Source organism: Scleropages formosus, chromosome 8 (assembly GCF_900964775.1).
Source record: "Scleropages formosus chromosome 8, fSclFor1.1, whole genome shotgun sequence".
Taxonomy (NCBI): Eukaryota; Metazoa; Chordata; class Actinopteri; order Osteoglossiformes; family Osteoglossidae; genus Scleropages; species Scleropages formosus.
In genome coordinates this window covers 18,688,988-18,714,538 of record NC_041813.1, presented here as the reverse complement: position 1 = coordinate 18,714,538, position 25,551 = coordinate 18,688,988, and the positions used below count along the sequence as shown (strand labels likewise).

General features: G+C 42.7%; 1 protein-coding gene across 2 annotated transcripts; it reads right to left on the bottom strand.

Moving 5' to 3' along the window:
• Positions 1-925: 925 nt before the first annotated feature.
• LOC108937364 (myosin-11-like) lies at positions 926-20,993 on the bottom strand. Of its 2 annotated transcripts, none has more exons than XM_018757266.1 (43): positions 20,925-20,993; positions 18,594-18,654; positions 17,866-18,238; positions 17,526-17,682; positions 16,432-16,459; positions 15,109-15,208; positions 14,510-14,533; positions 13,705-13,797; positions 13,268-13,331; positions 12,932-13,030; positions 12,563-12,706; positions 12,312-12,407; positions 12,084-12,202; positions 11,783-11,935; positions 11,454-11,627; positions 11,149-11,322; positions 10,475-10,589; positions 10,044-10,213; positions 9,580-9,701; positions 9,393-9,462; positions 9,115-9,275; positions 8,879-8,987; positions 8,654-8,785; positions 8,363-8,569; positions 8,117-8,254; positions 7,889-8,012; positions 7,603-7,774; positions 7,105-7,317; positions 6,752-6,896; positions 6,389-6,595; positions 6,198-6,302; positions 5,827-5,979; positions 5,410-5,658; positions 5,093-5,305; positions 4,509-4,721; positions 3,951-4,112; positions 3,721-3,849; positions 3,515-3,603; positions 3,317-3,440; positions 3,040-3,248; positions 2,801-2,909; positions 2,052-2,224; positions 926-1,890 (listed from the first exon to the last, which is right to left on the bottom strand). In XM_018757266.1, the coding sequence occupies exons 3-43, from the start codon at positions 18,214-18,216 to the stop codon at positions 1,752-1,754; spliced, it is 5,928 nt and encodes a 1,975-aa protein (XP_018612782.1). In that variant the 5' UTR covers positions 18,217-18,238; positions 18,594-18,654; positions 20,925-20,993; the 3' UTR covers positions 926-1,751. The 2 variants fall into 2 exon arrangements, with proteins under 2 accessions (XP_018612782.1, XP_018612781.1); XM_018757265.1 differs by lacking the exon at positions 14,510-14,533 and adding an exon at positions 14,280-14,306 and having other exon boundaries at positions 20,927-20,966.
• Between the last annotated feature and the right edge of the window lie 4,558 nt (positions 20,994-25,551).

Genomic DNA, 25,551 nt, shown 5'->3' with positions numbered 1-25,551 from the left:
TGCAAACTCCACACAGACTGAGCAGGGATCAAAGCACATCCTCTTGCACCACCCAGGCGCTGTGAGACAGCAGCGTTACTCGCTGTGCCACTGTGCCACCCACGACTGCTTTTAAGTAAACTTTTAGTATTTCATTAAATTTGTGTATTCTCTTTCTCATGAACACACCATAACATAAAAATGATGAGAGATTTTCTGCATTTTTATCAAGTGTTCTGTAGACAGAAAAGCTACTTTAAAAATGCACATTGATTCAAATGGAAAAAACTATAATGAAAAAAATATTTTGTGTGATTTTTTAAAACTAAATGTGTGGAAGCAAAAAACTTGATTTTGGTTTATGAAACAAAAACTGTACATTTCACACACACTGTCTGAAACCACTTGTCCTGAGCAGGGTCGTGGTGAACAAGAGCCTAACCCGGCAACACAGCACAAGGCTAGAGAGGGAGGGGACACACCCAGGAGAGGATACCAGTCTGTTGCAAGGCACCCCAAGCAGGACTTGAACCCCAGACTTGCCAAAGAGCGGGACCTGGCCAAGCCAGCTGCACCACCACATCCCCCTCTGCACATTTTAGTTGTCAGTAAAACAAATATTAAAATGGTAAGAGAAAGGAGAGTCTATTTGTAGCTTTATGATCAATAATTCTGAATAAAACAGCAACAACCTTAAGAAAAAAATCTGAAATAACATAACGAGGATGGACATTTCTGACATTGTTTACCTGAAACTTCTAATTTCAGACTTGTAATTCAAAATGGCCTTCATATACCCTAATCTCAGCGTTAAGCATTGATTTTTTAATATTTCCAATAAGAACTGAAGTATGCAATAATACCTGCAGAGACACAGCAATGCACACAGCTTTTAATTGTGAAATCTTGTCAACAGTTACATTACAGTTATGGAAATATGAAGAATCACTTTGTAACTGTGCAGTCAGCAGAACTGAAAAATCCACAAGTCAGAAAGCATTACTTATTGAAGTCTTAATCTCTTCATACTTCTGAAATATTTCATGAGCTCTTTGAGTCAGTTTCCGGACAATTTAAGGCAGACAAGTCAGATGTAGAAGTGTGCAAATGGGAAAGAAACAAGAATGCAGGTCACAGTCTGAAAACATACCGACAGCACGAAATTATTGTTAAAGTCTACACATTGCACAGTTTCCCAGCCTGAACTAAAAACCCGTGATCACCCGAAATGATGGTTCAACAGTGCAATAAAAGTATTATGCCTAAATGATTGAAAAGTTTTTTTTTAAAACAAATAAACAGAGCAGGACCATGATTTGATTTTAATCTTTTCTATACACACAGAGGTATGTGCGTTACCTTCAATAATCTGTGGACACACAGTAAGCCAAAATGTCCCTCCAAGTCAAGGCAAACATATAAATCATGCATGATTAAATTTGGGGGAAAAGTGGTAAAATGCAGTGGAAAAATAAAATCTAATTCATTTGTTATTTTCACAGAGGATGAAAATGTAAGCAGTTTAAAAGCAGAATTAAAATTTAAGGGAAGTATGTAAATTATATAATTTAAATAAGAATCCTTAAATCTATATTTTATTGAGTCAAAAACAAAATCTTTGGCAGTTAGCAAAATCTTGTTTGCAGCGCATGGCAGATACAGAAAAACAAAGGCTGTGAAGTGTATTGCAGTTGCATTCTCATAAAGTTAAACCCGGGTTTATATGGAAACATGTCGGCTATGTGAACCTGTGAGAATGCAAACAGGTTTCTCTACTCAGCCCCCTTGGTACCATTGATGTCCCCCTGAAGATCTGCCTCCTCTTCGGAAGCCTCAGTGGTGTCGATCATTCCTCTACGAGATCCACCTCCAGAACGCCGAGGTGTGGTGAAAGACGGCTCATTTCCCCGTCTGAAAATGATAGAATTCCGTGAGGAGTAGCGAGGAACAAGTTGGAAACAATACCACCAATGACTGGAGCTGATATTCAAGGGTGGGCTGAAGATGTTTTGAAAAGGTCCTTCACACTCAACATTTTGCAGAGTTGTGAGTTTAATAAATGGATGTCTTACCTGACTTTGGTCTTGAGGGAATGGACCTCACGGCTCATGGCCTCGTTGGCTTCTGTGGCCTCGTCTAGCTCTCTCTGCAGCTTTCTGCGGGCAGCGGTGGCACGCTGGGACTCCTCTTCTGCCTCCTCCAGTTGCCTCTTGAGCTGTTTTGTACGGCTGTTGGCCTTGTCCATCTGGAAAGCAGGGGCATTAGACAAGTGTATAACACTTGCTTACACAAGCACGGAGGTTCACAGTTCTGGCTCTGTTGTGGTGGATTGACCTCCCCCTTTCACTCAGAACTGCTGAAATTTTGTCTACATTCAAGAAGGGTCTGAAAACTCACTTCTCCCATGATCTCTCAAGCTCATGTTTGGTGTAAATGTTCACGCACCGTAACTTTATGATCATGCCCAGATAAGCCTTTACACAGCCGCTACTCCTGTATTGTATGTAAATATTTGTGTACCTTTTAAATAAATAAATAAATAAATAAACAAATAAATAATTTTGCAGGAAGGTGATCAGGATTTGTCTGTTTTGAGTTTTATGCATCTACTTGTGCAATGAACATCGGTGCATAAAGTGGAAAGAAACTTAAGAATCAAATGTCTGCAACTATGTCTCGCTTTCTCCTAAAGTAATGCACAAATTGTATTTTCTCTGAGATGTATGTCGCTTTGGAGAAGAGCGTCTGCTAAATGAATACATGTAAATGTAAGTGTGTCACAAATTTGAGAAGGGGATAAGTAAACAGTCAGGTGTTTTACCTGGTCTTTGTACTGCACTGCTTGCTTGCGCTCATCTTCCATTTGGAGAATGAGCTCCTTCAACTTCTTGTCCTTCTGACGCATGGCCTTGGCAGCAGCCTGTTTTTCTCTGATCATTAAGAAGGTAAAGAAGACAGGAAATTTCAACCAAAGACACACAGATACCACTGTGTGCAGAGAGAAATTCTATTTGTGAAAAATTTAAACAAGGGGATGTTTTTGCGGAGAAACTGCTTTACCTGTTCTCCTGCTCCAACTGATCTTCCAGTTGTTGGACTCTGGCCTCAAGTGCACTGATGGAAGACTTGAACTTGGATTTGGCCTGGTTCTCCAGCTCTTGCAGCTTGGCTTTCAGCTCCTTGTTCTGCCTTTCCACTTGCTGCCGTGTGCTCTCGCTCTTCTGGTTGGTGGCACGTTCAGCCTGCAGCTCGCTGTTCAGCTGATCAACCTGGACGATTAACAGGGACATTCAGGACAGAGATATAGAGCCATTATCATGCATACAGATATTCATACCTGCTGTATGCTCTTCTTCAGCTTGTCAGCCAGTGTCTCCATGTTATTCTGCTCCTCCTCAAGCTCTTCCTCCAGCTCAACTATTTTAGCCTCCAGGCGCCGCTTTTCATCAGACAGGACAGACCTAAACAGACACAGAGGGTAATCACCAAATCCGAGGGTCGTCTGTCCACAGTCCGTGCGAAAGGACATACTTACTTGCCAGAGGAGTTTCTGGCTAGCTCCTCGGATAGCTCGTCTTTCTCTGTCTCGGCATGCTTGCATGCTCTCTCAGCTGCTGCCAGCTCCTGTAGTCACACACATGCACACACATGCACACACAAACCATACACATCATTAAACTCTGACCCCAAACTTACATTACATTGATCTAAGAGTGACTTCTGAATCTTAAGACTCATCACCTCCTGCATCTGGATGATGTTCGCCTCGAAATTCTTGGCCTTCCTTTCAGCCTCCTTAGCGCTAGACAATACTTCCTCCCGAGCAGCCCTGGAATCCTCCAGCTCTCTCTGAAGGTCCTTCATCTGGGCCTGCAATGTCAAAACATGATAAGTGCCCAACAAAGAGCACACCATGGCAACACAAGGTCATGATTTTCAAGTGTTTGATGAACTTTTCCCTGACATCTCACCTGTAACTTGCGAAGCTGTTTGATGGCCTCATCTCGGCTCTTGTTGGATGTTTCTATATGGTCCTGCAGGTCCTTTATGTCTACCTCCAGCTTCTTCTTGGCAGCAGTTGCCAGGGCTCTCTGCTTGCGCTCATCCTCCAGTTCTGTCTCCAGCTCACGCACCTGAAGTAGACACATCCAAGGTCATAGACTAAAACACCTGACCCAGTAAGGCTTAAGTCCCCTGTGCTAATATGTTATTAACTTTACATGTTTACATATCCAGGTGGGGTAAAGGTTAATGACTAAAGAGTTGCAGGTTGAAATTCCAGGAAGAAGCCCTGTCCTAGGACCATTTAGAAAGGCACTTCACCTCATTTCCTTCCATTATGCTCCAGCTGTACAACTGTTACAACTGGTTACGAAAATGCAATCAAATTAAATGTTCAGCTTAAAACATTTTCATAATGTAAATAACATACACATTTTTGTCTTCCTTGTTTTCACTGCATGGGGACATGTAGCCACAAAGCCACGGATTTCATGCTGAAGTTCATAGAAGTGAGAGGGAAATCATACCTGCTTTAGTAGCTGCCTCTTCTTCTCTTCACCCTGCTCCTCCCGTCCCTGCAGATCACGCTCAAACTGGGCCTTTAGAGCCTGCATGTTGACTTCCAGCCTAAGCTTGGCGTCCTCGGCTGCCTGCAACTCATCCTCCAGTTCCTCCACCTGGGTCTTCATCTCCTCTACCTGGGCCTCCAAGCAGCGTTTTGACTTCTCCAGCTCGTGCACCTACCAAATGTGCAGAGTTCATTCCATCACAGACAAATTATATCCTGCATGGTGGCAAATTTTAATGAAAGACTAATGCAATCTGGGGGGGTGCGGTGGCGCAGTGGGTTGGACCACAGTCCTGCTCTCCAGTGGGTCTGGGGTTCGAGTCCTGCTTGGGGTGCCTTGTGACGGACTGGCGTCCTGTCCTGGGTGTGTCCCCTCCCCCTCCGGCCTTACGCCCTGTGTTACCGGGTAGGCTCTGGTTCCCCGCGACCCCGTATGGGACAAGCGGTTCTGAAAGTGTGTGTGTAATGCAATCTGTCTATATTTTCAATACCTTTGCAGTAGTGTCCAAGCAGATATGTGTGTGCATAGAGTGGCCAACTCACATTTTTGCCCACGTCATCTTTGGAGCTGATCAAGGCCTCCATCTCTGAGCGTAGGGCTTTATTCAAACGCTCCAGTTCTTCCTGCATGTCCTGAGCCTCCTCCAGAGCCCGGGCCAGAGACAGTGCCTTGGTTTCCTTCTCCCTGGCTTCAGCCTCAGCACGGTCACGCTCCTCTGCATATTTGCTGGAAATGTTCTTCTCCTCTGCAAGCATCTAAAAAGTATAAGGTATTTAACGAGACTCAGGAGGTCTGATACACAACCACATGGTTTGTGTATTCCCTCTCTTCAGATTTGCAACAGAAAATGTAAACCAACCTGGTCAAACTTCTTTTGCTTCTTCTCTAAGTTGGAAACCTGCTGTCTCTGGTTTTCCAAGTCCATCAGCATGTCCTCCAGCTCCTGTTGGAGGCGGGTTCTGGTCTTTTCCAGCTTGTCATATGCTGAAGTCTTCTCCTCGAGTTCGGTGCTGACTGCTTCCAGGTCTCGTTGCAGGCGTTTCTTGCTCTCCTCCAGAAGGTCCATGTTGCTACAGAGCTCATCTAGTTTCTTTTTAGATTCTGACAGCTATGGACACAAGCAGAAAAAAGAGATCAGTGCTACAAAATACATAAACGAAATCAGAATTCAAATTTAGGTACAAAAAGAGGATTTTCAGTTTAAAAAGTCTTTGGTAGCTGCACAATCACCATTGAAGGGTATGATCTACCATATCCCCTCAGCAGAAGGTCTCACCTGTGCATTGAGAGAGGAGGCGTGTCGCTCAACGTTTCTCTTGGCCTCCGTTTCCTCCTCCAGCTGCTCTTGGAGACTGTTGCAATCATCTTCCAATTGACGCAGCCGGGTGGAGACATTCAGTTTCTGCCGGGTCTCTTCTGCAAGCAGTTCCTGGGGTAACAAATAGAAATGACAATTTGCAGAGCTCCAAGTAGCAGTCAAAAGTCACCTCTCAAGAGGGAGGAATAAAAAACACTCAGGCAACCAAGCTAGCCACAGCAGCTTTTGGAAATTCCTGGGATTCCTGATTTCCTTGATTGCAATTCACATACAGCATTATTTGATATTACATTGACAGAAAGCCTCATGAAAATCAAACAAGCCCGTACCTGGGTGTCCTGGAGCTGCGATCCCAAACTAGAAAGTTCTTTGCTCAGCTTGATGTTCTTGCCCTCAGCATCATTAAGAAGGCCTGTCATGCTTTCTAGCTCTGTCTGTAAAAACAAATGTAGCATGAGAGTCAAGCTCATCTGTGCTCAAGTTCAGAGTTATTGATGTTCCTTCTAGGGTCCTCACTCACCGTGAGTTTGGAGACCCGGTCGCCCAGCTCCCCTTTCTGCCTCTCGATGTCATTGAAGCGCGCCTGCAGGTCGGCCAGCTGACCCTCAGTCTTCTTCCGCTTGTGTTCAGCATCTTGCTTAGCAGTGGCTAGTGAGCGCACCTCTGCACTTATATCGGCCACCTCTTGCTCCAGTGTCTGCTTCGTCTTCTCCAAGCTGGCCTTCACCTGCAGATCGTTTGTTAGCAACTTGTTGCTCAAAACAGGTTCTCTACTTCAACTGTACTCAATTGACTCAAACTACTTCAGAATGGAAAACAGGTCTAAAGGAATATGCTCTTTAGAGGGTATAGTATTCTCATGAATGTAGGGTGAATTATGTACCCGTTTGGACTGCTCCAGCTGCTCACTGAGCTCCTCCATGGCCTGGGTGTGCTTCTGCCGCATCTCATGCACCTGTGCCTCATGAGTCCGGACATCCTCCTCCATGGCCCGCTTCAACTGTGTCACTTCCTGCTCACGTTTTGCCCTGCACAAGGATACATTACATAAATAATGTTTAATTTACTTAAAAATAGAAGCAATGAAAGGCCTATATATAAACTGCTGTAATTTTTGTAAAATGTGAAATATGTTGTATTTTCGTTTTTTGCCTGACAATTTATTGCTACCTGAGAGACTACATCAGTGTTAACAAGAGGATTACAGGATGGAGTGACTGGGGCAGGCCAACTGACCGGAGCTCTTGTTGAGTGGCAGTGCTATCCAGAGTATCCTCCAGCTCTGAGCGTAGTGCTTCCAGTTCCTCCCCAAGGTCACGCTTGCTTTTCTCAGCCTTTGTGCGAGCAGCACGCTCTGTTTCCAAGTCCTCCTGTAGATCCGAGATTTGGCCTTCCAACTCCCGGATCCTCTTTAGGGCATTATTCTTCTGGGTCATCTCATCCTCAAGCCTGCAGGGACACAGACACCTTTAGGCTCGCTTTAAGAAGTATCTTTGATAGAAGCTATTCCAAATGGTTCCGCACTAAAGAGAGTGACAGACAGATGTAAGCGTCTACCAAAGTCAAGAGGTAAGGATGTGAATACCCAGGTGCCATGTTGGCTGTTGTTGTATCACCCTGGTTATTTCAGCTGTTACCATATGTGATCTATCAAATGCAATGCAGGAATAACATCAGCGTACTCTGTGCGACCCGATGGATGTATCAATATTGAACATCACCACATGGACCCACCGTGCTGTCAAAGCCTGTAGCTCCTCTTCCTTTTTGGCCAGCTGGGCCTTCAGCTCTGCAATTTGAGCTTGCAAGTCAGTCATTTGCTCCTGCAGATCACTGGCTTCAGCCTCCAGTTTGCGTTTGGCCTTGTCGAGGTCCTGTCGACTCTTCTCTTCTTTCTTCAAGCGAACTGTGAGAATTGTAGATGTCAATGACCCCAGACAATAGAAACAAATCTTATCTATCTAACGATCTACAACCAAAGATCTTTTAGGACTGAAATATGTAAGAACATAATGCGTACCCTCCAGATCTGATATCATGGACTCATGTTTGGCCTTTAGTTTAGTCAAATTCTTTGATTTCTCCTCTTCTTCAGCTAGGTTGGAGCTGAAATCAGCAATTCTCTCCTCCATGAGTTTCCGCTCCTAAAACAGACACCAGAGTTTAATCCCCTGAACCCATTAATTTCTCATTGCTTAACATATTTGCATTTTTCCACTCCAAAGTTAAGTTAGACTCTCAGGATCACCTTGAGAAGCTTGCTGTTTTGGTCCTCCATTACTAGAATGTCATCCTCTAGTTTTTTGATTTTCCCCTCCACTGTCACTTTCTCTAGTTGTAGTTTTTGACGGGCATCTTCTTCTTCCTCCAGATGTTCCATTAGCTCCTGAGAACACCGCATGCATATCATCATTTGACTATTTTTACAGTTGTCCATGTTTGAAGGTAATATAAATAAAGTATAAGCATGCACAAGTGTTATGGTGGTTGGTACTTGTATCTGCTGGTGCATCTTCTTCTTCTCCTCTTGCATGGCCTGACTCCGCTCCTCTTCCTCCTCTAGCCGCACTTCCATCTCATGCATGATATCCTCCAGCTCCTGTTTCCTAGCTTCTAGGCGCACCCGCATCTCCTCAGCCTCTGCATACAGCTCCGTCTCTGCCTGCAATTGCTCCTGCAGTTGATTCCTCTCTTCTACTAACTAAGCACAGAGGCAATAAGGGTGTATGTGTGAGATGCTGACCATAAACGCAAGAACACCCACAGGATCAATTCACAACCTTACCTGTATGTGTTTCTGAGTGATTTCCTTCAATTCTGTTTCAGACTTCTGTGCCAGTTCTTTGGCTTTTTGAAGTTCTTCTTCTTTTTGACTCATTTCCTCTTCCTGTCGGGTTACTTGCAAAAGGGGCTTAACCTAGAGGGATTAATTCAAAGTAAAAACTTATAGTTGAAAACTGTTTCACCTTTTACTTGCATCAGTATTACAGTATCTTATTTTAGGCTTCACCTTGGTAAAGAGCTTCCACCACTGCCAGTTTCTGAGCTTCAGATAAGCGGCACAGTTCCTTTGGATGACTTTCATGGCAGTCAGCTGTTGTTGCCTCTTGGCAAAAGCCCTGTGAAAAAAGATTGAAATGAGGTTAATCTGAAATAGAAATCCCTGAAATCTGGAATCAAGTTATGGGTAGACCCACTTTGTCTTCTACCCAAATAAATACTCCTTTAACGTCCATATTTGCATACTTTCTAGCTAGGAATCCCCGAGCCTGGGCTTGGAAGGCGATGATGATGACGGTGACCTTGAGGTCTCGCTCCTCCTCCAGTTGGGCAAGGACACCTGTTCGGAAGAACACCTTGCTCTGCCCAATCCGGTATAGGTTAGGGTCCAGATCAAGGTGCTTGATCTGTGCAAGAAAAGACAGTTATATATTTCAATATTTCTCTCTGATTTCACTGCAGGCCTCTGTATTTTGCAATGCAAATGAACTACACTCATTTTCAGCAAGCAAACTCCATCTTACCATAAGGCAACAAGCCTGTTTTCCATCCATAAAACCCTTGGGAATAGCGCTAGCAGCCAGGATCTCATAACTGTGTGTAAAATTGAACAGAGGCTGAAGTGTGCTGTATATTGTGCCTGAAGAGACATTATTTTCCTGATATCCTGATGGATTCACTGAAACAACAGCTGGGCAGTAAAGGGCTCACCGCTGGCGGAATTCCTGGAAGATGATACGATTAGGGAATCCCTGCCGACAGATCCGGATTCCTTCTAGCACTCCATTGCACCTCAGCTGATCCAAGACCAGGTAGGCATCCAGTTTCCCTGCCTGGAAATATGAACAGGTGAGAAACAGAAAGCTTTTTCTTGTGCTCCATCATACCCGTTACGGAGTACAAGCTAGACATTGTTGGAACCATTCATATTTATAAATATCTACCTGAGAGCATCGTGAACTCAAAATTTGAACCACAGTGTTGACAAAACATTTTTAATAGCGCTATGACATCGTTGTGGGAATCCCCCACAGTATTGACAAAAACTCAGAAGTGGATTAGAACACAGCAGTGAGTGATGAAAGACCACTGGGTCTCTGTATAGCACTTTTAACTCACGCTCTGAAATTATGTGCAATATCAGGGGTCATGCAGACAATGGCTGAGCAACCTACCCTCTTTTCATGATTGGGTATGATGCAGCGCACAAAGTTGGGCTGTGTGTTGTGCAGTGTGGTCATCAGCTTGGTCAGTGACTCCTTGTAGAGCTGGCCCACTGTGCGGAACATGCCCTTCTTGGTTTTGGAACCACTGGCCATCTGTTCCAGACCAACCACGCGATCCACTGTGACACATGGGGTAGGGAGAAGATGGGTAATGTAGTTACACCATCTTTTTTTGCTGACATGCTAACTAATGGTGCTACTGCATGAGCTTTACAGTCATTTACCTGTGAAACTTCATGTTACCTGAGTTACAACCTAATTAGTTGGAAATTACAACTTAATCAGTTTGAACCTAATCAGAGAATAGTTGGAAAAGCTAATATCATTTCAAAACCCAATATTTTAATTTGATAGAGCCTGAACTTAGCTCAGCTACAGACCATCCTTCCAGAGCTCCTGCACAAATTGGTTGGAGGAGTTGCTTAGGAGCTGTGTCACATTGTCATTGAGCGGGTCCATGTTCTTGGTTAGCCAGGAGTAAGCGTTGTAGTCAACCTACAGTCCAAACAGAAGAAATTCAAGCAGGAACACAAAAGAGGGTGGCTGAACAGAAAGAAGCGATGCAGTGGTCATATGCAGAATGTCACGTCCAGAGGCAACACGGACGTGTGTTGCTGTGTGTCCAAATGCAAGAGTAAAAAAAAATATATGTGTGTGTGTGTGTGTGTGTGTGTGTGTGTACACACACAGAGAGAAACAGAAACATGACATAGACTGGGCAGGGACAAGAGCATGGAGGACAGACATAGACAAGACTGAAGCTCTGGACTAGAACACAAACACACTGTGAGCAGGACAAGCATGAGAGTAGACACGGAATGAAAATCGCTAGGAACTGCAGTAGAGAGATGATCAAGAGTCTGCAACTAGATGTCTGTCCGTTACTGCTTTTATGGTGCTGGGGATTTAGTGTTTATTGGGTTCAGCTGAGTGGCTCCGGGGGAGATGTCTGCTACGTTCATCCTAAATTTGATTTTCAGGGATTGTGACACGGAAACTGCTGACTTCATGATAGAAAACCAAAGAAAACAGCAAAACCTGCCTCTTTACCAACCTTGCCAGCATAGTGAAGTACTGAGAACTCTGTCTTTGACTTTAGCTGTTTTGGCTTGGCAAACTTGCAGTGATTGCTGTGTGTGTTCATGAGCTTCTCCACAAAGGAGACATCTGTAGCTTTGGGGAACCAGCACTCCTCATCCAGAAGGGCCAGGATGCCAGGTGGGTTGTTCTGTAGAAAGGAGGTTCATGAGTTAGATACCCAAGATGAAAATTTTACAGTAAAAGGGAAGTGCAGGTATGGACAGATTTAGTCAACCATGTTCACTCTACTGGACACTGTGCATAAAAGGATATACAGACCGGCCTCTCGATGAGTTCAATGCAGGGCTGCAAGTCCAGGCCAAAGTCGATGAAGTTCCACTCAATGCCCTCTTTCTTATACTCCTCTTGCTCCAGGATGAACATTGTATGGTTGAAGAGCTGTTGTAGACGCTCATTGGTGTAGTTGATGCACAGCTGTTCAAAGGAGTTATCCTGTGGCATAGCACAGCTGTGAGCACACTATCTGTGTGAATGCCACTATACCAAGCTCAAATTACCACTCATTACTCCCAAAAACCAAACAATGCACCACAGAAACAACCGTTAATTTTTGCACCTCTCTTGAGATCTGGCTGAATTGCTCTCACCTCGAAGATCTCAAAGCCAGCAATGTCTAAGATGCCCAAGAAGGAGGCTCCCTGACGCTTAGTTTTGTCCAGTGTTTTGTTGACACGAGCTAGGATCCAGCGGAATAGCCGCTCATACATTGCCTTGGCCAGAGCCTCAACTGCAAAATCAGCCTGGTCATGTGAAAAAGGGGGATAAAGCTGCATTCTAAGCCTTAAAAACACAAAGACATGCATATAATACACATTTTTTTAATACAGTCTAGTTACATACAGAACCTTTACCAAATTATACAGGAAGTCTTCTTGAGGGTGTCTCTACCTGCTCCTTAGTTTGTGCCTTCTGTACCACCTCTCGACCCACTTTGATGCGAGGTGTGAGTATAGCCCGAGTGAAGTCTGTCACATTAATGCCCTGCAGGTGAGACACCTTCTGGGCAGCTGGGGATGGGGGTAAAATAGTCAGAGGATAAAAAAACAGAAGAAAAAATAAACAAGGAAACCTAATGGTGTGTACTTTCATCCAACAGTAGTTCCTGCCCAGAGTCACCTGTGTTGTCTGGCATGGTGGCCTGCTCCTGGTTCCTCTCCTTCTTGAACTCAATGTTCCCCAGCTGCAGCACAGTGGAGACCACCTTCAGGATCCCTGAAGTGGAGATAAGGGACACATGTTCCAGGAAAGAGTCACATTTGCAATCTAGGGTACTGCAACAGAGGACAGCAGTGGCCAGAAGAAAAGCAATAATCTACTCTTAAGAATAATGAGAGATTTGGCCAGTTACAAGTTATTCCAAGGCTTACCCAGTTTCTCTTCTTCACTGAAGCCCATGATATCCATGGCCTCAAAGGTCTCATCAAACAGCTCATCATCCTGCTGCCCTGGAACTTGCACATGGCCAGCTACCAGGAAGCGATAGTCACTGAAGTTCTCCAGGAGAAGCTCCTCTGTGAGGGAAAGCAAAGACTCACTGTAGCTGTGCAATGACTTAACTGTTTTCTGAGGTAAGTCGTACTGTTTTGTTACATACATCTGCTCTCTACCATTACAATCACACTTTCCAAATAACAAATGTATCCTTCCGGAAGATTTGAATAAAAAAAATTTCAATTTACATGTTCAGCAAAAAATTTATTTTCATACAGATGAGGCACAGGTATCTGAGTGTTTACCACGCATTTTGTCTTTGGCCCCAGCCACCATATAGTAGAAGATGTGGAAAGACCTCTCAGTCTTAGCCTGGCGAATGCAACGGGACTTTTCCAGCAGATCTGGAGTGATTGAGGAGTTAAGACAAAGCTCTGCAGTTGAACGTGTCATTCCTTGAAGACAGTTCAGTAGTTGTAAGTTTGACACAATAACTGCACAGCAGGCACCCATTACTGCTTGACAGCAGAAGAGCTTAGCACCTGACAAAAATGTTTGTATCACTTAGAGAATTCAGCTTGTTTCTGCCTCACAACCCTTTTGCGATACTGAAAATACACAGAAACTCATTGTTAGGATACAGGTGTCAATGTTGGCTCCAACAATGTAGCCTGTCACATCAAAATTGATGCGAATGAATTTACCCTACAGGGGTAGAAGAAGATTGATTGAGAAACAGTTTCTGCATGTAAGATGTCTGAAAAAATATCTCAGCAGCATGAGGATACTAACATACAATTGAGGTCTCAAACTCATTCCATGGCCTGGGTGTGTGCAGGTTTTTTCCCCAGCTGCCTACATAATTAATCACTTTGCACAATCAATTTGATACTTCTTGATTTTTTTGACAAATATGTCAACAAATTCCAATATTTTACAAAGGAAATTAGTTAAATAAACACACATTACACACAGTCAAATAAGTATGAACCCATGGCATAAAGGATGGCTTATGTAATAAAAAGGATAATTTTAAGATTTACTGGATTTTGGAACTATTTTCAGACTGTTCACTTACAAATCGCGAGGAATTGTCATTCTTGATAGTCTTAGCATTTCCAAAGGCCTCGAGTATAGGGTTGGCTTGCAAGAGTTGTTTCTCTAACTCTCCCTAGAGGATTGTAATGAAATAGGATGAAAGGATGGAAGATCATTGTAATAAATGCAGTGACATTTGAAAAGTGAGACAAAAATAAATGCATGCAGTCTCATGCAAAAGCTGAATAAAAGCAATTGCAAAACACCAAAAATAAAACAAGACATTTCAACAGACATTTAAGATATAAAAAAATCTGGAAAAAAATGTAAAACACGTGTTGAAAAAACATAATGAAAGAAAATGAATACATTAAACATCTGAACTAGATGTGAACTAAAAGTGATTCTACAACAAACATCAAGGGTTATCAGAAAACATTTTTTTAACTTTGACATTAACCTAATTAGATCACCCAGAACAGGTGAATTAGGCTTGTCTGTGTTACTTCAGGGTAGACATGGAAAATGCACCTGGGTGAGGAAGTCCAGCATGCATTTCTACACCTACACCTACAAATGCACAGGACCAATTTCTAAGCACTCCCTTTTACTCACGTAGGAAAACTGCGATCCTGAGTGTTGCTATTGGGGGAAATTATGACATATAGCTGTTAGCAAACTTATTGTCTTGAATGCTGCATAGCATCCCCCTGCATTCGATATTGACTGCAACTCACAAAGATTTCACCAAGTCCAAAGCACAGAGCAGTCACCTTCACCAAACCCTCAGACACCAAGCAACCACCACCAGAAATTTCTGTTTCTGTCATGAAATATATCCATACCTTATTAACCGAAGGGTTCAGATCCTGTTACATAAAAAACTCCTTTGAACACCACAAATCTTTCTGTTTGCATGTTAAAAACAGCACTGAACATAAAATCATACAAAAGTTTTTATTCAGCTAGATTCCACTGTCCAGTGCTTATTTTTATGTTTCTTCACTTCTTTTTTAACCACAACATTAATTAGCAAGAAATTAGAAAAATGTGGTCAGACACATCAAGACAAATTCACAGAAGTGATGCAGAAGAAAGAAAAAAAACACAATTCAGCTGTTAAGCAGTGTCACTTTCATTTGAATTTTTGCAGTCATTTACAGAGTTAAGCTACTTAAAATGTTTTACATATTTATACAAGTGGGAAACTTTTACTAGAGCAGTTTAGATTGAGTACTAGAGCAGGAGGTGGGATTTGAACTGAGGTCTTTTGATCAATAGATAGCAGGTTGCGCTGTTGTGCTACCTGCTGCCCCAGAACTTACAGCATTCTACACAATAGCCAATGAAACACTCGGCTTCTCTTGTCACTCAGCTGTGCAGGTCACTGACGAAGGTCAGGTTGCTCAGAAAAGGAGGCAGAGGGGAAGAAGGTAATACTCACAGCGCTTGACTCCTTCTTGCCCTTGTGAGAGGAAGCCACCATGGCCAGGTACTGGATAACTTTCTTGGTGTTTTCGGTCTTCCCAGCACCAGACTCTCCTCTGAGGGTGCGTGTTGGAAGAGAGACAGGGAGGATGACAAGACAGGAGTATTTATACTTGCATGGTCATTTATATGCATTAAGAGTCATCCTGCAACTAAACTGAAGTTTTTCACAAACAAGGTAAGTATCAGATGTTCTTTAAAAAAAATCTAAACCCACTAATGGGAACAGTGACAAATTCTTGTCAGCTGTCTAGATCTGCAGTCCTGGAATGAAGTAAACAAACCTTGTCCCCAAAACCACCTACCAGAAGCTACTGGATGCACACTGACAAAGTGCTACTTATTTCTTACATCCAGGACCAGACCTGGAACTTTTCCCAGGGTGCAGCTGACACTTAGATAGCCCTATATGGGTATGATGAGCAGGACATATGCCAGTGTCCTGGATATCATGGTCACCTACAGCTCCTTAAACTACAAGGGGTCCAACTAGGTGATCATTCAGAAACCAAAGGACTCAAGGCAAATACAGGGGCATGTTTAGCGTTTAAGTGTTCAAAGCTAAAAGCTAAATAAGCCACACTAGAAAGTCATTTTTAATTTGTCCATATAGCATAGTGACAATTTAAGTGTGCTGCAAATGTGAGACGTTACAAAGAGCTGATGATGAATGGTACATTCTTGTAAAAAAAGGAAAAGTTTGCTGATGAACATGAGAACAATAAGGGAATGTCTCAGCTATATTTATATTTTTAATTGCTGTAAGTTCATGCAATTGAGTGTCTCAGAATGCAAAATTCATATTTCCAACTGTTAGAAATAATAGTAGTATGTCAAAATCCTATTATTTCTCATCTCCCATAAGACAACTTCAGGACCCAAAGAGACATAACTGTGGAACAGTCTATAGCTGCTGCAGTTATGGGATACAAAAGGCGCAACTGATGTTAAATTTGGATCAGCAAAGCTCAGAATCAAGCAAAGCATCTGCAGGAAAACAAACAGAGCAGAATGAGTAAACAATCAGAGAAGCATCAGGTCTTCATTGAGAGGACTGTCAACATGGTAAGGCAAAGCATCTTTACACTGGCATTCAGCTGATTGGGGCCTAGGATCATATTTCATTCCTTAAGAAGAGGGCTTCCGTAAGAAAACGGGTGGACCAGGACGTGTACTAACGTGTTACTTTATGTAACCCCTCTCTAACTTTAATGTCCATATAAACAGTTTTCAAAAATAATAACTGCTGTTTGATGTCATTTCGGTTTTCTTTACTCACGTGCAAAGGACAGACTGGTCCTCCCGATCTGCAAGAAAACAAAACAGAGCAGAATGAGTAAACAATCAGAGAAGCATCAGGTCTTCATTGCAGCTTGGGGAGAGGGGCTGCAGGTTATCAGAGCAAAGTATACCTTGTAGGTATACTTTGGCAATACTTCTGGCCAAAGAAAATGAATATTATTCAGAAACATGTCCAGTGTTGAATAGCCTCACTTTCTGTTTCTACAAATAAATGACATTAAAACACATTGTAACCTAGTTTTGGTGACTTATCCCTTCTTTCCATGTTCTTTTAGCACAGCAACAGATAACAAGTAAAGTGGCATAGTTTTACGATAGCATGTGTATGCGCTTGTCCACTTCTGTCTGAAACATCAAAGACACAAAATGGTGGAGCAACACCTGGCTCCATTTGTGAACTTCATCTAACTGACAAAACCACAGCATTGCCCGAAGTTCTTGCTGTTGTGGAAAAGTGGGGTTGTCAAGTCACTTTGCAGCAAGTGTGGAGAAATGAAGGCAGGTATATCTCTGCTCAAAGTGTTTAAGAAAGTTCTTACACAGAGGCCTTGATACAAAATGAGCCATAATGTTCCTTGACGAGCCAGTTCATTTGAATTATGAAAAACATAACTCATTACCATCTATCAGAAAGGCACTAATATTTGAGCACCAGGTTATGACATGTATTCAAATAATACCAACCACATCCCACAGAGGAGACCTGCCATATCTTTTATTGACAAGGATAAGCTACGTAAAAGTGACTTTATAGAACAAAGTCACCACAGCAAAGGCATGGAATAAGTTTGTTCGAAATGCTCTTATGGCTGCAATACTGTTTTAATGGTCTCTGAAAAATAAGAAAAAACTAAAATCATTTGAGAATAACATTATTGCCAATAAATCTGAAACATGCTGTTCCATTTACCATGGTCAAGAGGATGTGAGACATTTTAAGAGTGGCATATCTTTTATTGAAAGCGAACCTAGTCTCTGATATAACCCAAAGTCTTCATAAATTAAGTGAGTCACATCTTTTGTTTCTAGGTTCCAAGGAGAGATGCTGAGAACAGAACACATTGGCCATACCCTGCAACATGTTCCGATATGCGTTGTCAGCAATGGCATAGATATGTGGAGGGACCTCGTGCCTTTTCTTCCCTTTGTACATCTCAATGATCTTCTCTGAGTAGATGGGCAGCATCTTGTAAGGGTTCACCACAACACAGAACAGGCCGGAGTACGTCTGGGGGGAGGAACAGGTCATAGAACAGAGTCAATAGAAAACAGCTGGTCAGAAAAACAGCAACCAGTTAGTCTACCTGGCCAAAAATTGCGTGCATTTCCTACCATTTTGAGCCCTGTATGTGTCAGTCTGTGAGCTAATCTGATGCAACCAAAAGCAGAGGTAGGACACAAGGATACTCACGTAGATAAGCCCTGAGTAGTATCTCTCTCTTAGGTTATGCAGTACAGATGCCTCGTTCAGGCAGGTGAGTTCTGCCATATCTTCCACCTTGCTGAACTTGGGTGGATTCATCTTCTGGATGTCATCCTTGCTGACAGTTATCTGCCGACTGCCATCTGCCAACTCCACCAGCACCTCATCGCCACGCTCCTCCTTGATGCTGGCTGCCTCAAACCCGAGGCGCTCTGAGGGGATCCACACTAGCTTCTTTGCAGCCCAGTCAGCCTGTGCTGCGGGACTCTTTACAAAGTCCTTGTCCAGGAAGAGAAACTTCTCATCCTCACTCAGCTCACTGGCCCCTTTCTTGGCCATCTTGAGCTCTACAGGTGGGTTGCTAAGAAAAATACATCCTTGTTACTCCCACAGATATATACAAACACATCATAATCGCATCTCTTTATTTGGGGTAAAAAACAGACCTTATGATTCCTGTAAATTACACACACTGTCTGAAGCTGCTCATCCCAAGCAGGGTTGCGGCAAACCAGAGCCTAACCCAGCAACAGAGGGCGTAAGGCCAGAGGGGGAGGGGACACACCCAGGATGGGACGCCAGTCTGTTGCAAGGTACCCCAAGCAGCACTCGAACCCCAGACCCACCAGAGAGCAGGACTCGGCCAAACCCGCCATGCCACCACACCACTGCATAAATTACTTAATGTAAATTAAGAAATGTGACAGCAAGCTTACTGAAATATATGAGGACGCTTGTTGTGACTCTATTGATGCACTGGTTCACTTGCGCTCATTCCTGTAACACAAAGAAGACACTTATACACATGAACACAATAACATGCACAGCCCACCTTATGGACCCTCAATCCATGTACCCGCTCTTGCACACACTGGACATAATCGTATCATAGAAGCACCCAATAAAGGTGCATGGACAAACTTTCATGGTCCTAGTTTTGATAACCATATAAGGACTCTTTCTGTGCTGTGGCAGTGATGAGTGAAGTCAGCGGTCCCCAAAACTCAGCCCTAATAGGGAATGTGCCCATGTCTCCAACAGGGCCCATAGTTTATGGCAAAACAACACATTCAAGCGGACAGTGGCAGGTGGTCCTGGGGTTACAGCTTTCAATGGCAGAGTCATTCAGGGGGTGCCGTTCTTCGATACAGAAGAGTTCCTCTGGTGGCAAGCTATTACTAAACAGGCGGCTCAAACCAGGTGAATTTGCATCCATACTTTGCGTAGATATATTTGTTGAATTTGACTGACAATCGGTCAGATTACTCAGATAACTGCACAAGAGAGAACATACTGAAATGGAAGAGAGGTGAAGCTACGGTGCAACTTGTAATTGGGAAAGACTGGTTAGCTTCGTCATATGAATTTTCTTATGTGCTGAAGATTTTGAATAGCATTCCTTTGTTTTTTGAAACTGGGAATTTCACACATTCTTCATGTTTTTGTGAATCAGAGTAAAGAATGACATGGTCATGTCACAAGAAATCACATAACTGGTGTGTCTGGACTTCATGTGTTCAAGGTAAAAAAAGGAGCAGAAACTGGCATGAATACATAAACAGAAAGCGAATGGGACAGCTGGCAGTATAGTGGTTAGTGCTGATGTCTATGGACACAAAGGTGATAAGTGCAAATCTCACCTCCAGCTGTCGTACTCTTCAGCAAGATACTTACTCTGAACTGTTTTAGTTAAAAAATAATTCAACTATATAAATGGGTAAACAAGGTTTTATTCTGAAGGTAGTTTAACAGTGTAAGTTGGTTTAGAGAAATGCAACATGACTGAATGCAATAAAAATTAATTTGTGTTATAGAGCTAGTCAGTCGATTCTTATTTGCTTAAAAGACAAACAGCATGATAAAAATGTCATGCGAAAACAAAATCAGTGAAACAAGTTAAAAAAAAAACTGAATTAACTGTCATTAAAGATTTCATAATTAAAAGGTCTTCTGATGAATGGATACTTAAAAGTGACTCATTAAATACATTCTCAGGTACATCTGTGACCTTAACAGTGATTCTCTGATTCATGGAATACTCAATGCTCTGCCCCCCCAGTTTCTCATCGATTTTTCCTTCCACCTACAGCACTGGATCATAATTGAAACATTGGGTTTGTGTTTCATGACTCTACCATGTTAAAACTTACAGGAACTCCATGCAAAGGACTAAAAAGATAGGATTCAACAGAAAGTAGAGCTGGGGAAAATTATTGGCCACATTTGCTCTGTGTAATTAAAATCATAAATTTTTTTGCTGGAACTTTACTCAGAGTGACTTTAAGTATTTGGCTCATTAATGTATTTAAGTATGGGAATTTTTACTATATATCTTTTTAGGAAAGGCACCTTGCTCAAGGGCACTACTACTACAGCAGTAGAGTGAGAATTGAACAAACCATTTTAAGATCTCTTTTCTCAACAACTGCCTCAATGCATCAAAACTAAAAGATTATGCAATAATGAAAGTAATGATAATGTAATAAAGTGCTCCCTGGAGACTGCTAGAATGACTGCCAACATGACTAGTCACTAGGAGTTTATAGAACCTGTGTGCTCTTTACTCATTCACACATTACACTGAGAAATTCAGAAGTTCTTCTTCTTATTATTATTATTATTATTATTATTATTATTAATAAATAATAAGAAGAATTTTTTGCCTGACACCCTGACAAAGGTGACAAAGGCTTTGTCCTAGGTGACTTCCACAGATTAACTACAAACAACAGACTAGTTTCAGAAAATATTCTACATTACTGTATTATATTACATAAACTCTAGTCATAATTTTTCATACATAATGATAAAAGTAACGAATATGAGACACAAATATTTTTTTCTCCTCAGCAGGTCTAGTGTCACTAGTCTGTCACGTAGTGAAACACTCGGCCAGGTGAAACATCATTCCTGGACTCACTGACAACACGCTCTCCTGTTAAAATCCTACCACATCATCATGTGATGTCCGCATTTTTTGCTGTTATTAGGTGATGAATAAAGAGGTATTAGGTCATTAAAGAGGACCCACTGTGACGAATACTCACACGTTCACCGCGCGCTGCCCTCCTGCTCTCGTGGGGTGAAAAACTCACTTCACGCGCCCAGCGGTGCCGAGCGTCGCGCGCTACCCTTCCGCGCCCTTTTTAAATAGCGCGAGACGGAGGAGTGGCGCACGGGCGTGCGCGCGCGTTGGGACCGTCCTTTCTGCCGTCTTTGTCGTCTGCTGTGGTGGCGCGCGCTGAATGAGTGTAAAGCGGCCCAAACGAAATATAAGTAATATCATTTTAATACGAAAGTGAGGTTCGTTTCTATCTGAACCCATATATCTGGCCAGGCATCGACCGACACTTGATCAGAAAAATCCTCTGAATGTTGCTGACTTCCAGTACTTAACACACACTTCCGGTGTCTGTTGAGCTGGACAAACTGTGTGTCGGTCATCTTAAGCATATATTTCATTTTGTGCTGATATTTGTTGTATTTATTGTTTGACTGCTGTACACTTTGGTCAATTTACCAATGACGACTTTCAGGGAGAGTCACGGAAGATGAGCAACACACAAACACACACACACTGAAGTTGTGGTTCCATACGATCCAGTTCAGCAGAATAGAAGTCCATGGATTCATGGGTTATGGACCATTATGGAAATAGACAGTTGATAGGAAAATGGCCTTGTCGACCACAGAGCGCTTCTGTGCTGGAAGAGCTGTGGATGAATGGCCGCACTGTGAGGCGCCATGTGTACACGGGTTCGACAAGAGCTGCCATCTCTACTTTTGCATTTCATTTATCTCATGCTGGAAGATGAGAGACTGTGTTTCATGGAATGAAACTGTGGTACATTAGTGCTCTTTCATCCACTTACTTCATCTTACTTCCTCCGACTTCCAATATTTATAACATCATTTGTCACAATGTTGCTTATAACTTTTATTTTCTGTTGGCACTAATAGCTGGATTGGTTGCTTTGATCCCACTTTCATGCACACTGTTCTAGCTATTGATCCACTCTATGTCATAATAATATGTCAGGTGTTGGGGGACCCAAAAACATTAGCAGTAGTGCTCAATGAAGTCATACACAGTCTTACACGAGCATCACTAACCCCATTCCCTCATGTGGCACCTATGATACAACTGCCTACTTCTCATTTCCTGCATAGATTTATTACTTTGCTCCAGAGTAGAACTTAGACTTGGAAAAACAATTTATATATTATTCAGATAGATCATAGCTTTATTCATCCCAAAAGACACTGCACATGAAGCAGACTTCCAATAATGTAATGAGAGAACAACAACGTACTAACAGAGACAGTGGAATCACACTAGAAGTAAAAAAAAAAAAATCATATTTTAAGTGCTATGTTTGTATACTTATAGATTTACATATACAATAATAAATAAATAAAATGAAAACATTGAAAAGAAATAAAGATTAAATGCAAGCTTTAGATTACATGGCTATGTCATTATATGCACTACCTGTTGCCCTTCTGTTCATATTTAAGTTTTCATATACTCTCTCCCATATGAGTGATCATAATTTCAGACTATTGCATATGAAATAATGACTTCTAATTTGTTAGATAGCATCCATTTCTGGAGTCACGTACATGTGTTGCACTTGACATGTGTCATAATTATTGAGATGTCAGGTTTTTCATCATTTTCATGACACTCGTTTCTGTCCTTGAGAGGTTCTCCTGCTCCTGTTAATCTAGGAAGCCTCTCTTTGCAGGGAAGGTGGTAGCATTGTGGTTAGGGCTGCTGCTTTTAAACCCACAGGTTGCTGGTTTGAATCCCACTACTGACTGCAGTACAGTTGAACAAACTTACCTTAAATTGCTCTACTAAAACTGTCCAGGTGTATAAATGGGTAAATAATTGTAAGTAGCATGACACTAGAAGTTGCTTTGGAGAAAAACATTAAATGTGAAGAGTGCCATAATTCCAGAGGGCCAGCTGATCAGACCATGACTGTAGCAGAGGCAGTAAAACAAAAAGTATTAAGGGAATTTCCATGATTAGACCTGCAGATGATGAATAAGAGGGAGGTAGAGACAGTGGAACATACAGAGGTGGAGGGATGTAGCATAAGCATATTACCATCTAATAGGTATGTGAAGATGTAGCATGAACTTAGTGAAAGCAGAGTAATCTGTCTGGCTATAAAGTCTAAAACACCTAATTTATTAGTTTCATGTTCATTATGCAGGTAGTGTGTTTAGGGCATTACAAATTCACACAATAGTCCACCCAATGATGAAATCAACTAATTCACAGGATTTCAAAGCATCGTGCTTTACTAAGAGATCATAAACGGACACAGGTCAGATCCCAGTTACCGGGGAGCTATCTCGCTTATTTTTACCTGCTTACGCTTTAAGCTGATGTGGGAAAATGTGCTGTTTTTAGCCATTCTCATGGTAAAGGGGCAAATGTTGGATGGAAAAACATGATGGGATTATGTGTGGTCTCAATTCATCTTCTTGTGACAACACTTAAAACGGTCTGGGCTCCTGTAACTCAGCCAAAACTCACAGAACTCTTTTCAATGGAGTTGCTCCTGTGATGTGGGGTTTCACTCAGGGTAAAGGAAGGGGAAGGTGGGAAACTGCACCAGGGAAATCCATGGGTGAGCAGACGTGGATCGGGTCCAGGCCTCATCACCATTCCACTGGAGACTTTGTAATGTGATTTTACTGGTTATCGCTTAGAATCAGTGTTCAGGTTTCAGTGTAGTTATGAGTACTATGGGTTTATTGGTGCGGGTCTGATGTTTGAGTCATGCTTGGGGTGCCTTGCGATGGACTGGCATCCCGTCCTGGGTGTGTCCCCTCCCCCTCCAGCCTTACTCCCAGTGTTGCCAGGTTAGGCTCTGGTTCGCCGCGACCCTGCTTGGAACAAGTGGTTACAGCCGATGTGTGTGTGTGTGCGCGCGCGCGTGGGTTTATTGGTCAGAGTGGGAGGTTCTAGCTGATTTATGCAGCTGAAGCTTTTACAGTAACAGGTTTAATCTTTTCCAATTCAAAGTGTATAAACCAGAGATTCTGTGAGGCTTCCGTCACCTTTCCAGTGGTTATCTACGTGTGCGAGATGATCCTCATGTAAGGCAGTTATAAGTGAGAGGAGAGCATCTGCTCACGTGGTGGCCGAGCAGCGGCGTCGAGGATCTCACATCCCGGCTCTCCGAAGGCCCTAGGTGCTTCCTAAACCACCATATATGGACATTCAGAATCCACATGCAAAACGCATTCCAGGCCATTAACCACTCCCATGTGGTGTTTAACAGAATTATTTTAGGACAGGGGGTGCGGTGGCGCAGTGGGTTGGCCTGCAGTCCTGTTCTCCGGTGGGTCTGGGGTTCGAGTCCCGCTTGGGGTGCCTTGTGACGGACTGGCATCCTGTCCTGGGTGTGTACCCTTACGCCCTGTGTTACCGGGTAGGCTCCGGTTCCCCGCGACCCCGTATGGGACAAGCGGTTCTGAAAGTGTGTGTGTGTGTGTGTGTGTGTGTGTGTGTGTGTGTGTGTGTGTGTGTGTGTGTGTGTGTGTGTGTGTGTGTGTGTGTGTGTGTGTGTGTATTTTAGGACATACACATGAACTAAAAAAGACATTGCTATGACAATATCACTCATTAAAATACTGTGACACATCAAAGGTACTGCAGGTTTGTCTCATTTTAAAGACATATAAGGACCACTTGAACTGAATTTATGGACTCCCCATTTTTTATTCCTGTCCTTGCTGTGTATAAGTGATGGGCAAAAATAATTTCCCCCCAGTTAACCTATGTATGTAAGTTTGCAATCTTTATGTATTTTTGAGTATACCTCATTCTGAATGTGTATTACATAATAGTGGCACAGTGTGCATGTATGAGTGAGTGCGTGTGTGATTCTCCTGTAATGCACTGCTGTCCCATCCAGGGTGTACCAGCCTCCTGGATAGGCCCTGCATTGCAGCAGCCCTGCACTGGACCAGCTGTTACTGACAATGCATATATCATGACCTACACCTACAGTGTAGGAGCTCCAGGTTGTTGCAGTTCAGGTAGTATAGTGGTTAGAGTTGCTACTTTTGGACCCAAAGGTTGCTGGTTTGAATCTCACTCATGAGAGATCAAGGAACCTTCTGTCAATTTGCTGCAGTAAAATTCCCCTGCGTGGGTAGCACAGCGAGATATTGCTGCTGTCTCCCAACATCTCGGTGGTGTGAGGAAAACGTGGGTTTGATCTTGCTCAGTCTGTGTGGCATTTGTTTATTCTCCCTGTGTCTGCGTGGGATTCCTCAGGGTGCTCTGGTTTCCTCCCACAGTCCAAAGACATGCTCTTCAGGTTCCCCCATAGTATGTGAGTGACACAGAGAGTGTGTTCCACTCATGTATGGAGGAGTGACCCAGTGTATCTAGCAGTGTAAGTCACCTTGGCGAATAAGGTGGGTGGGCTGATAAAACTACATAGAGTTAATTGGAAATCACTTTGGAGAAAAGTGTCTGCTAAATAGAGCAATGTAAATAAATAGGTAAAACCTTGAAAGCAACAGTGTCAGCTTTTTTGAAATAAGGGGACGGATAAATAAATAAAGCCATGCAGCACACCAGAGGTAAAAAAAAAGGAAGTGCTAAGTGCTACTGTTTGTATACTCTGTAAATATGTTATTTAT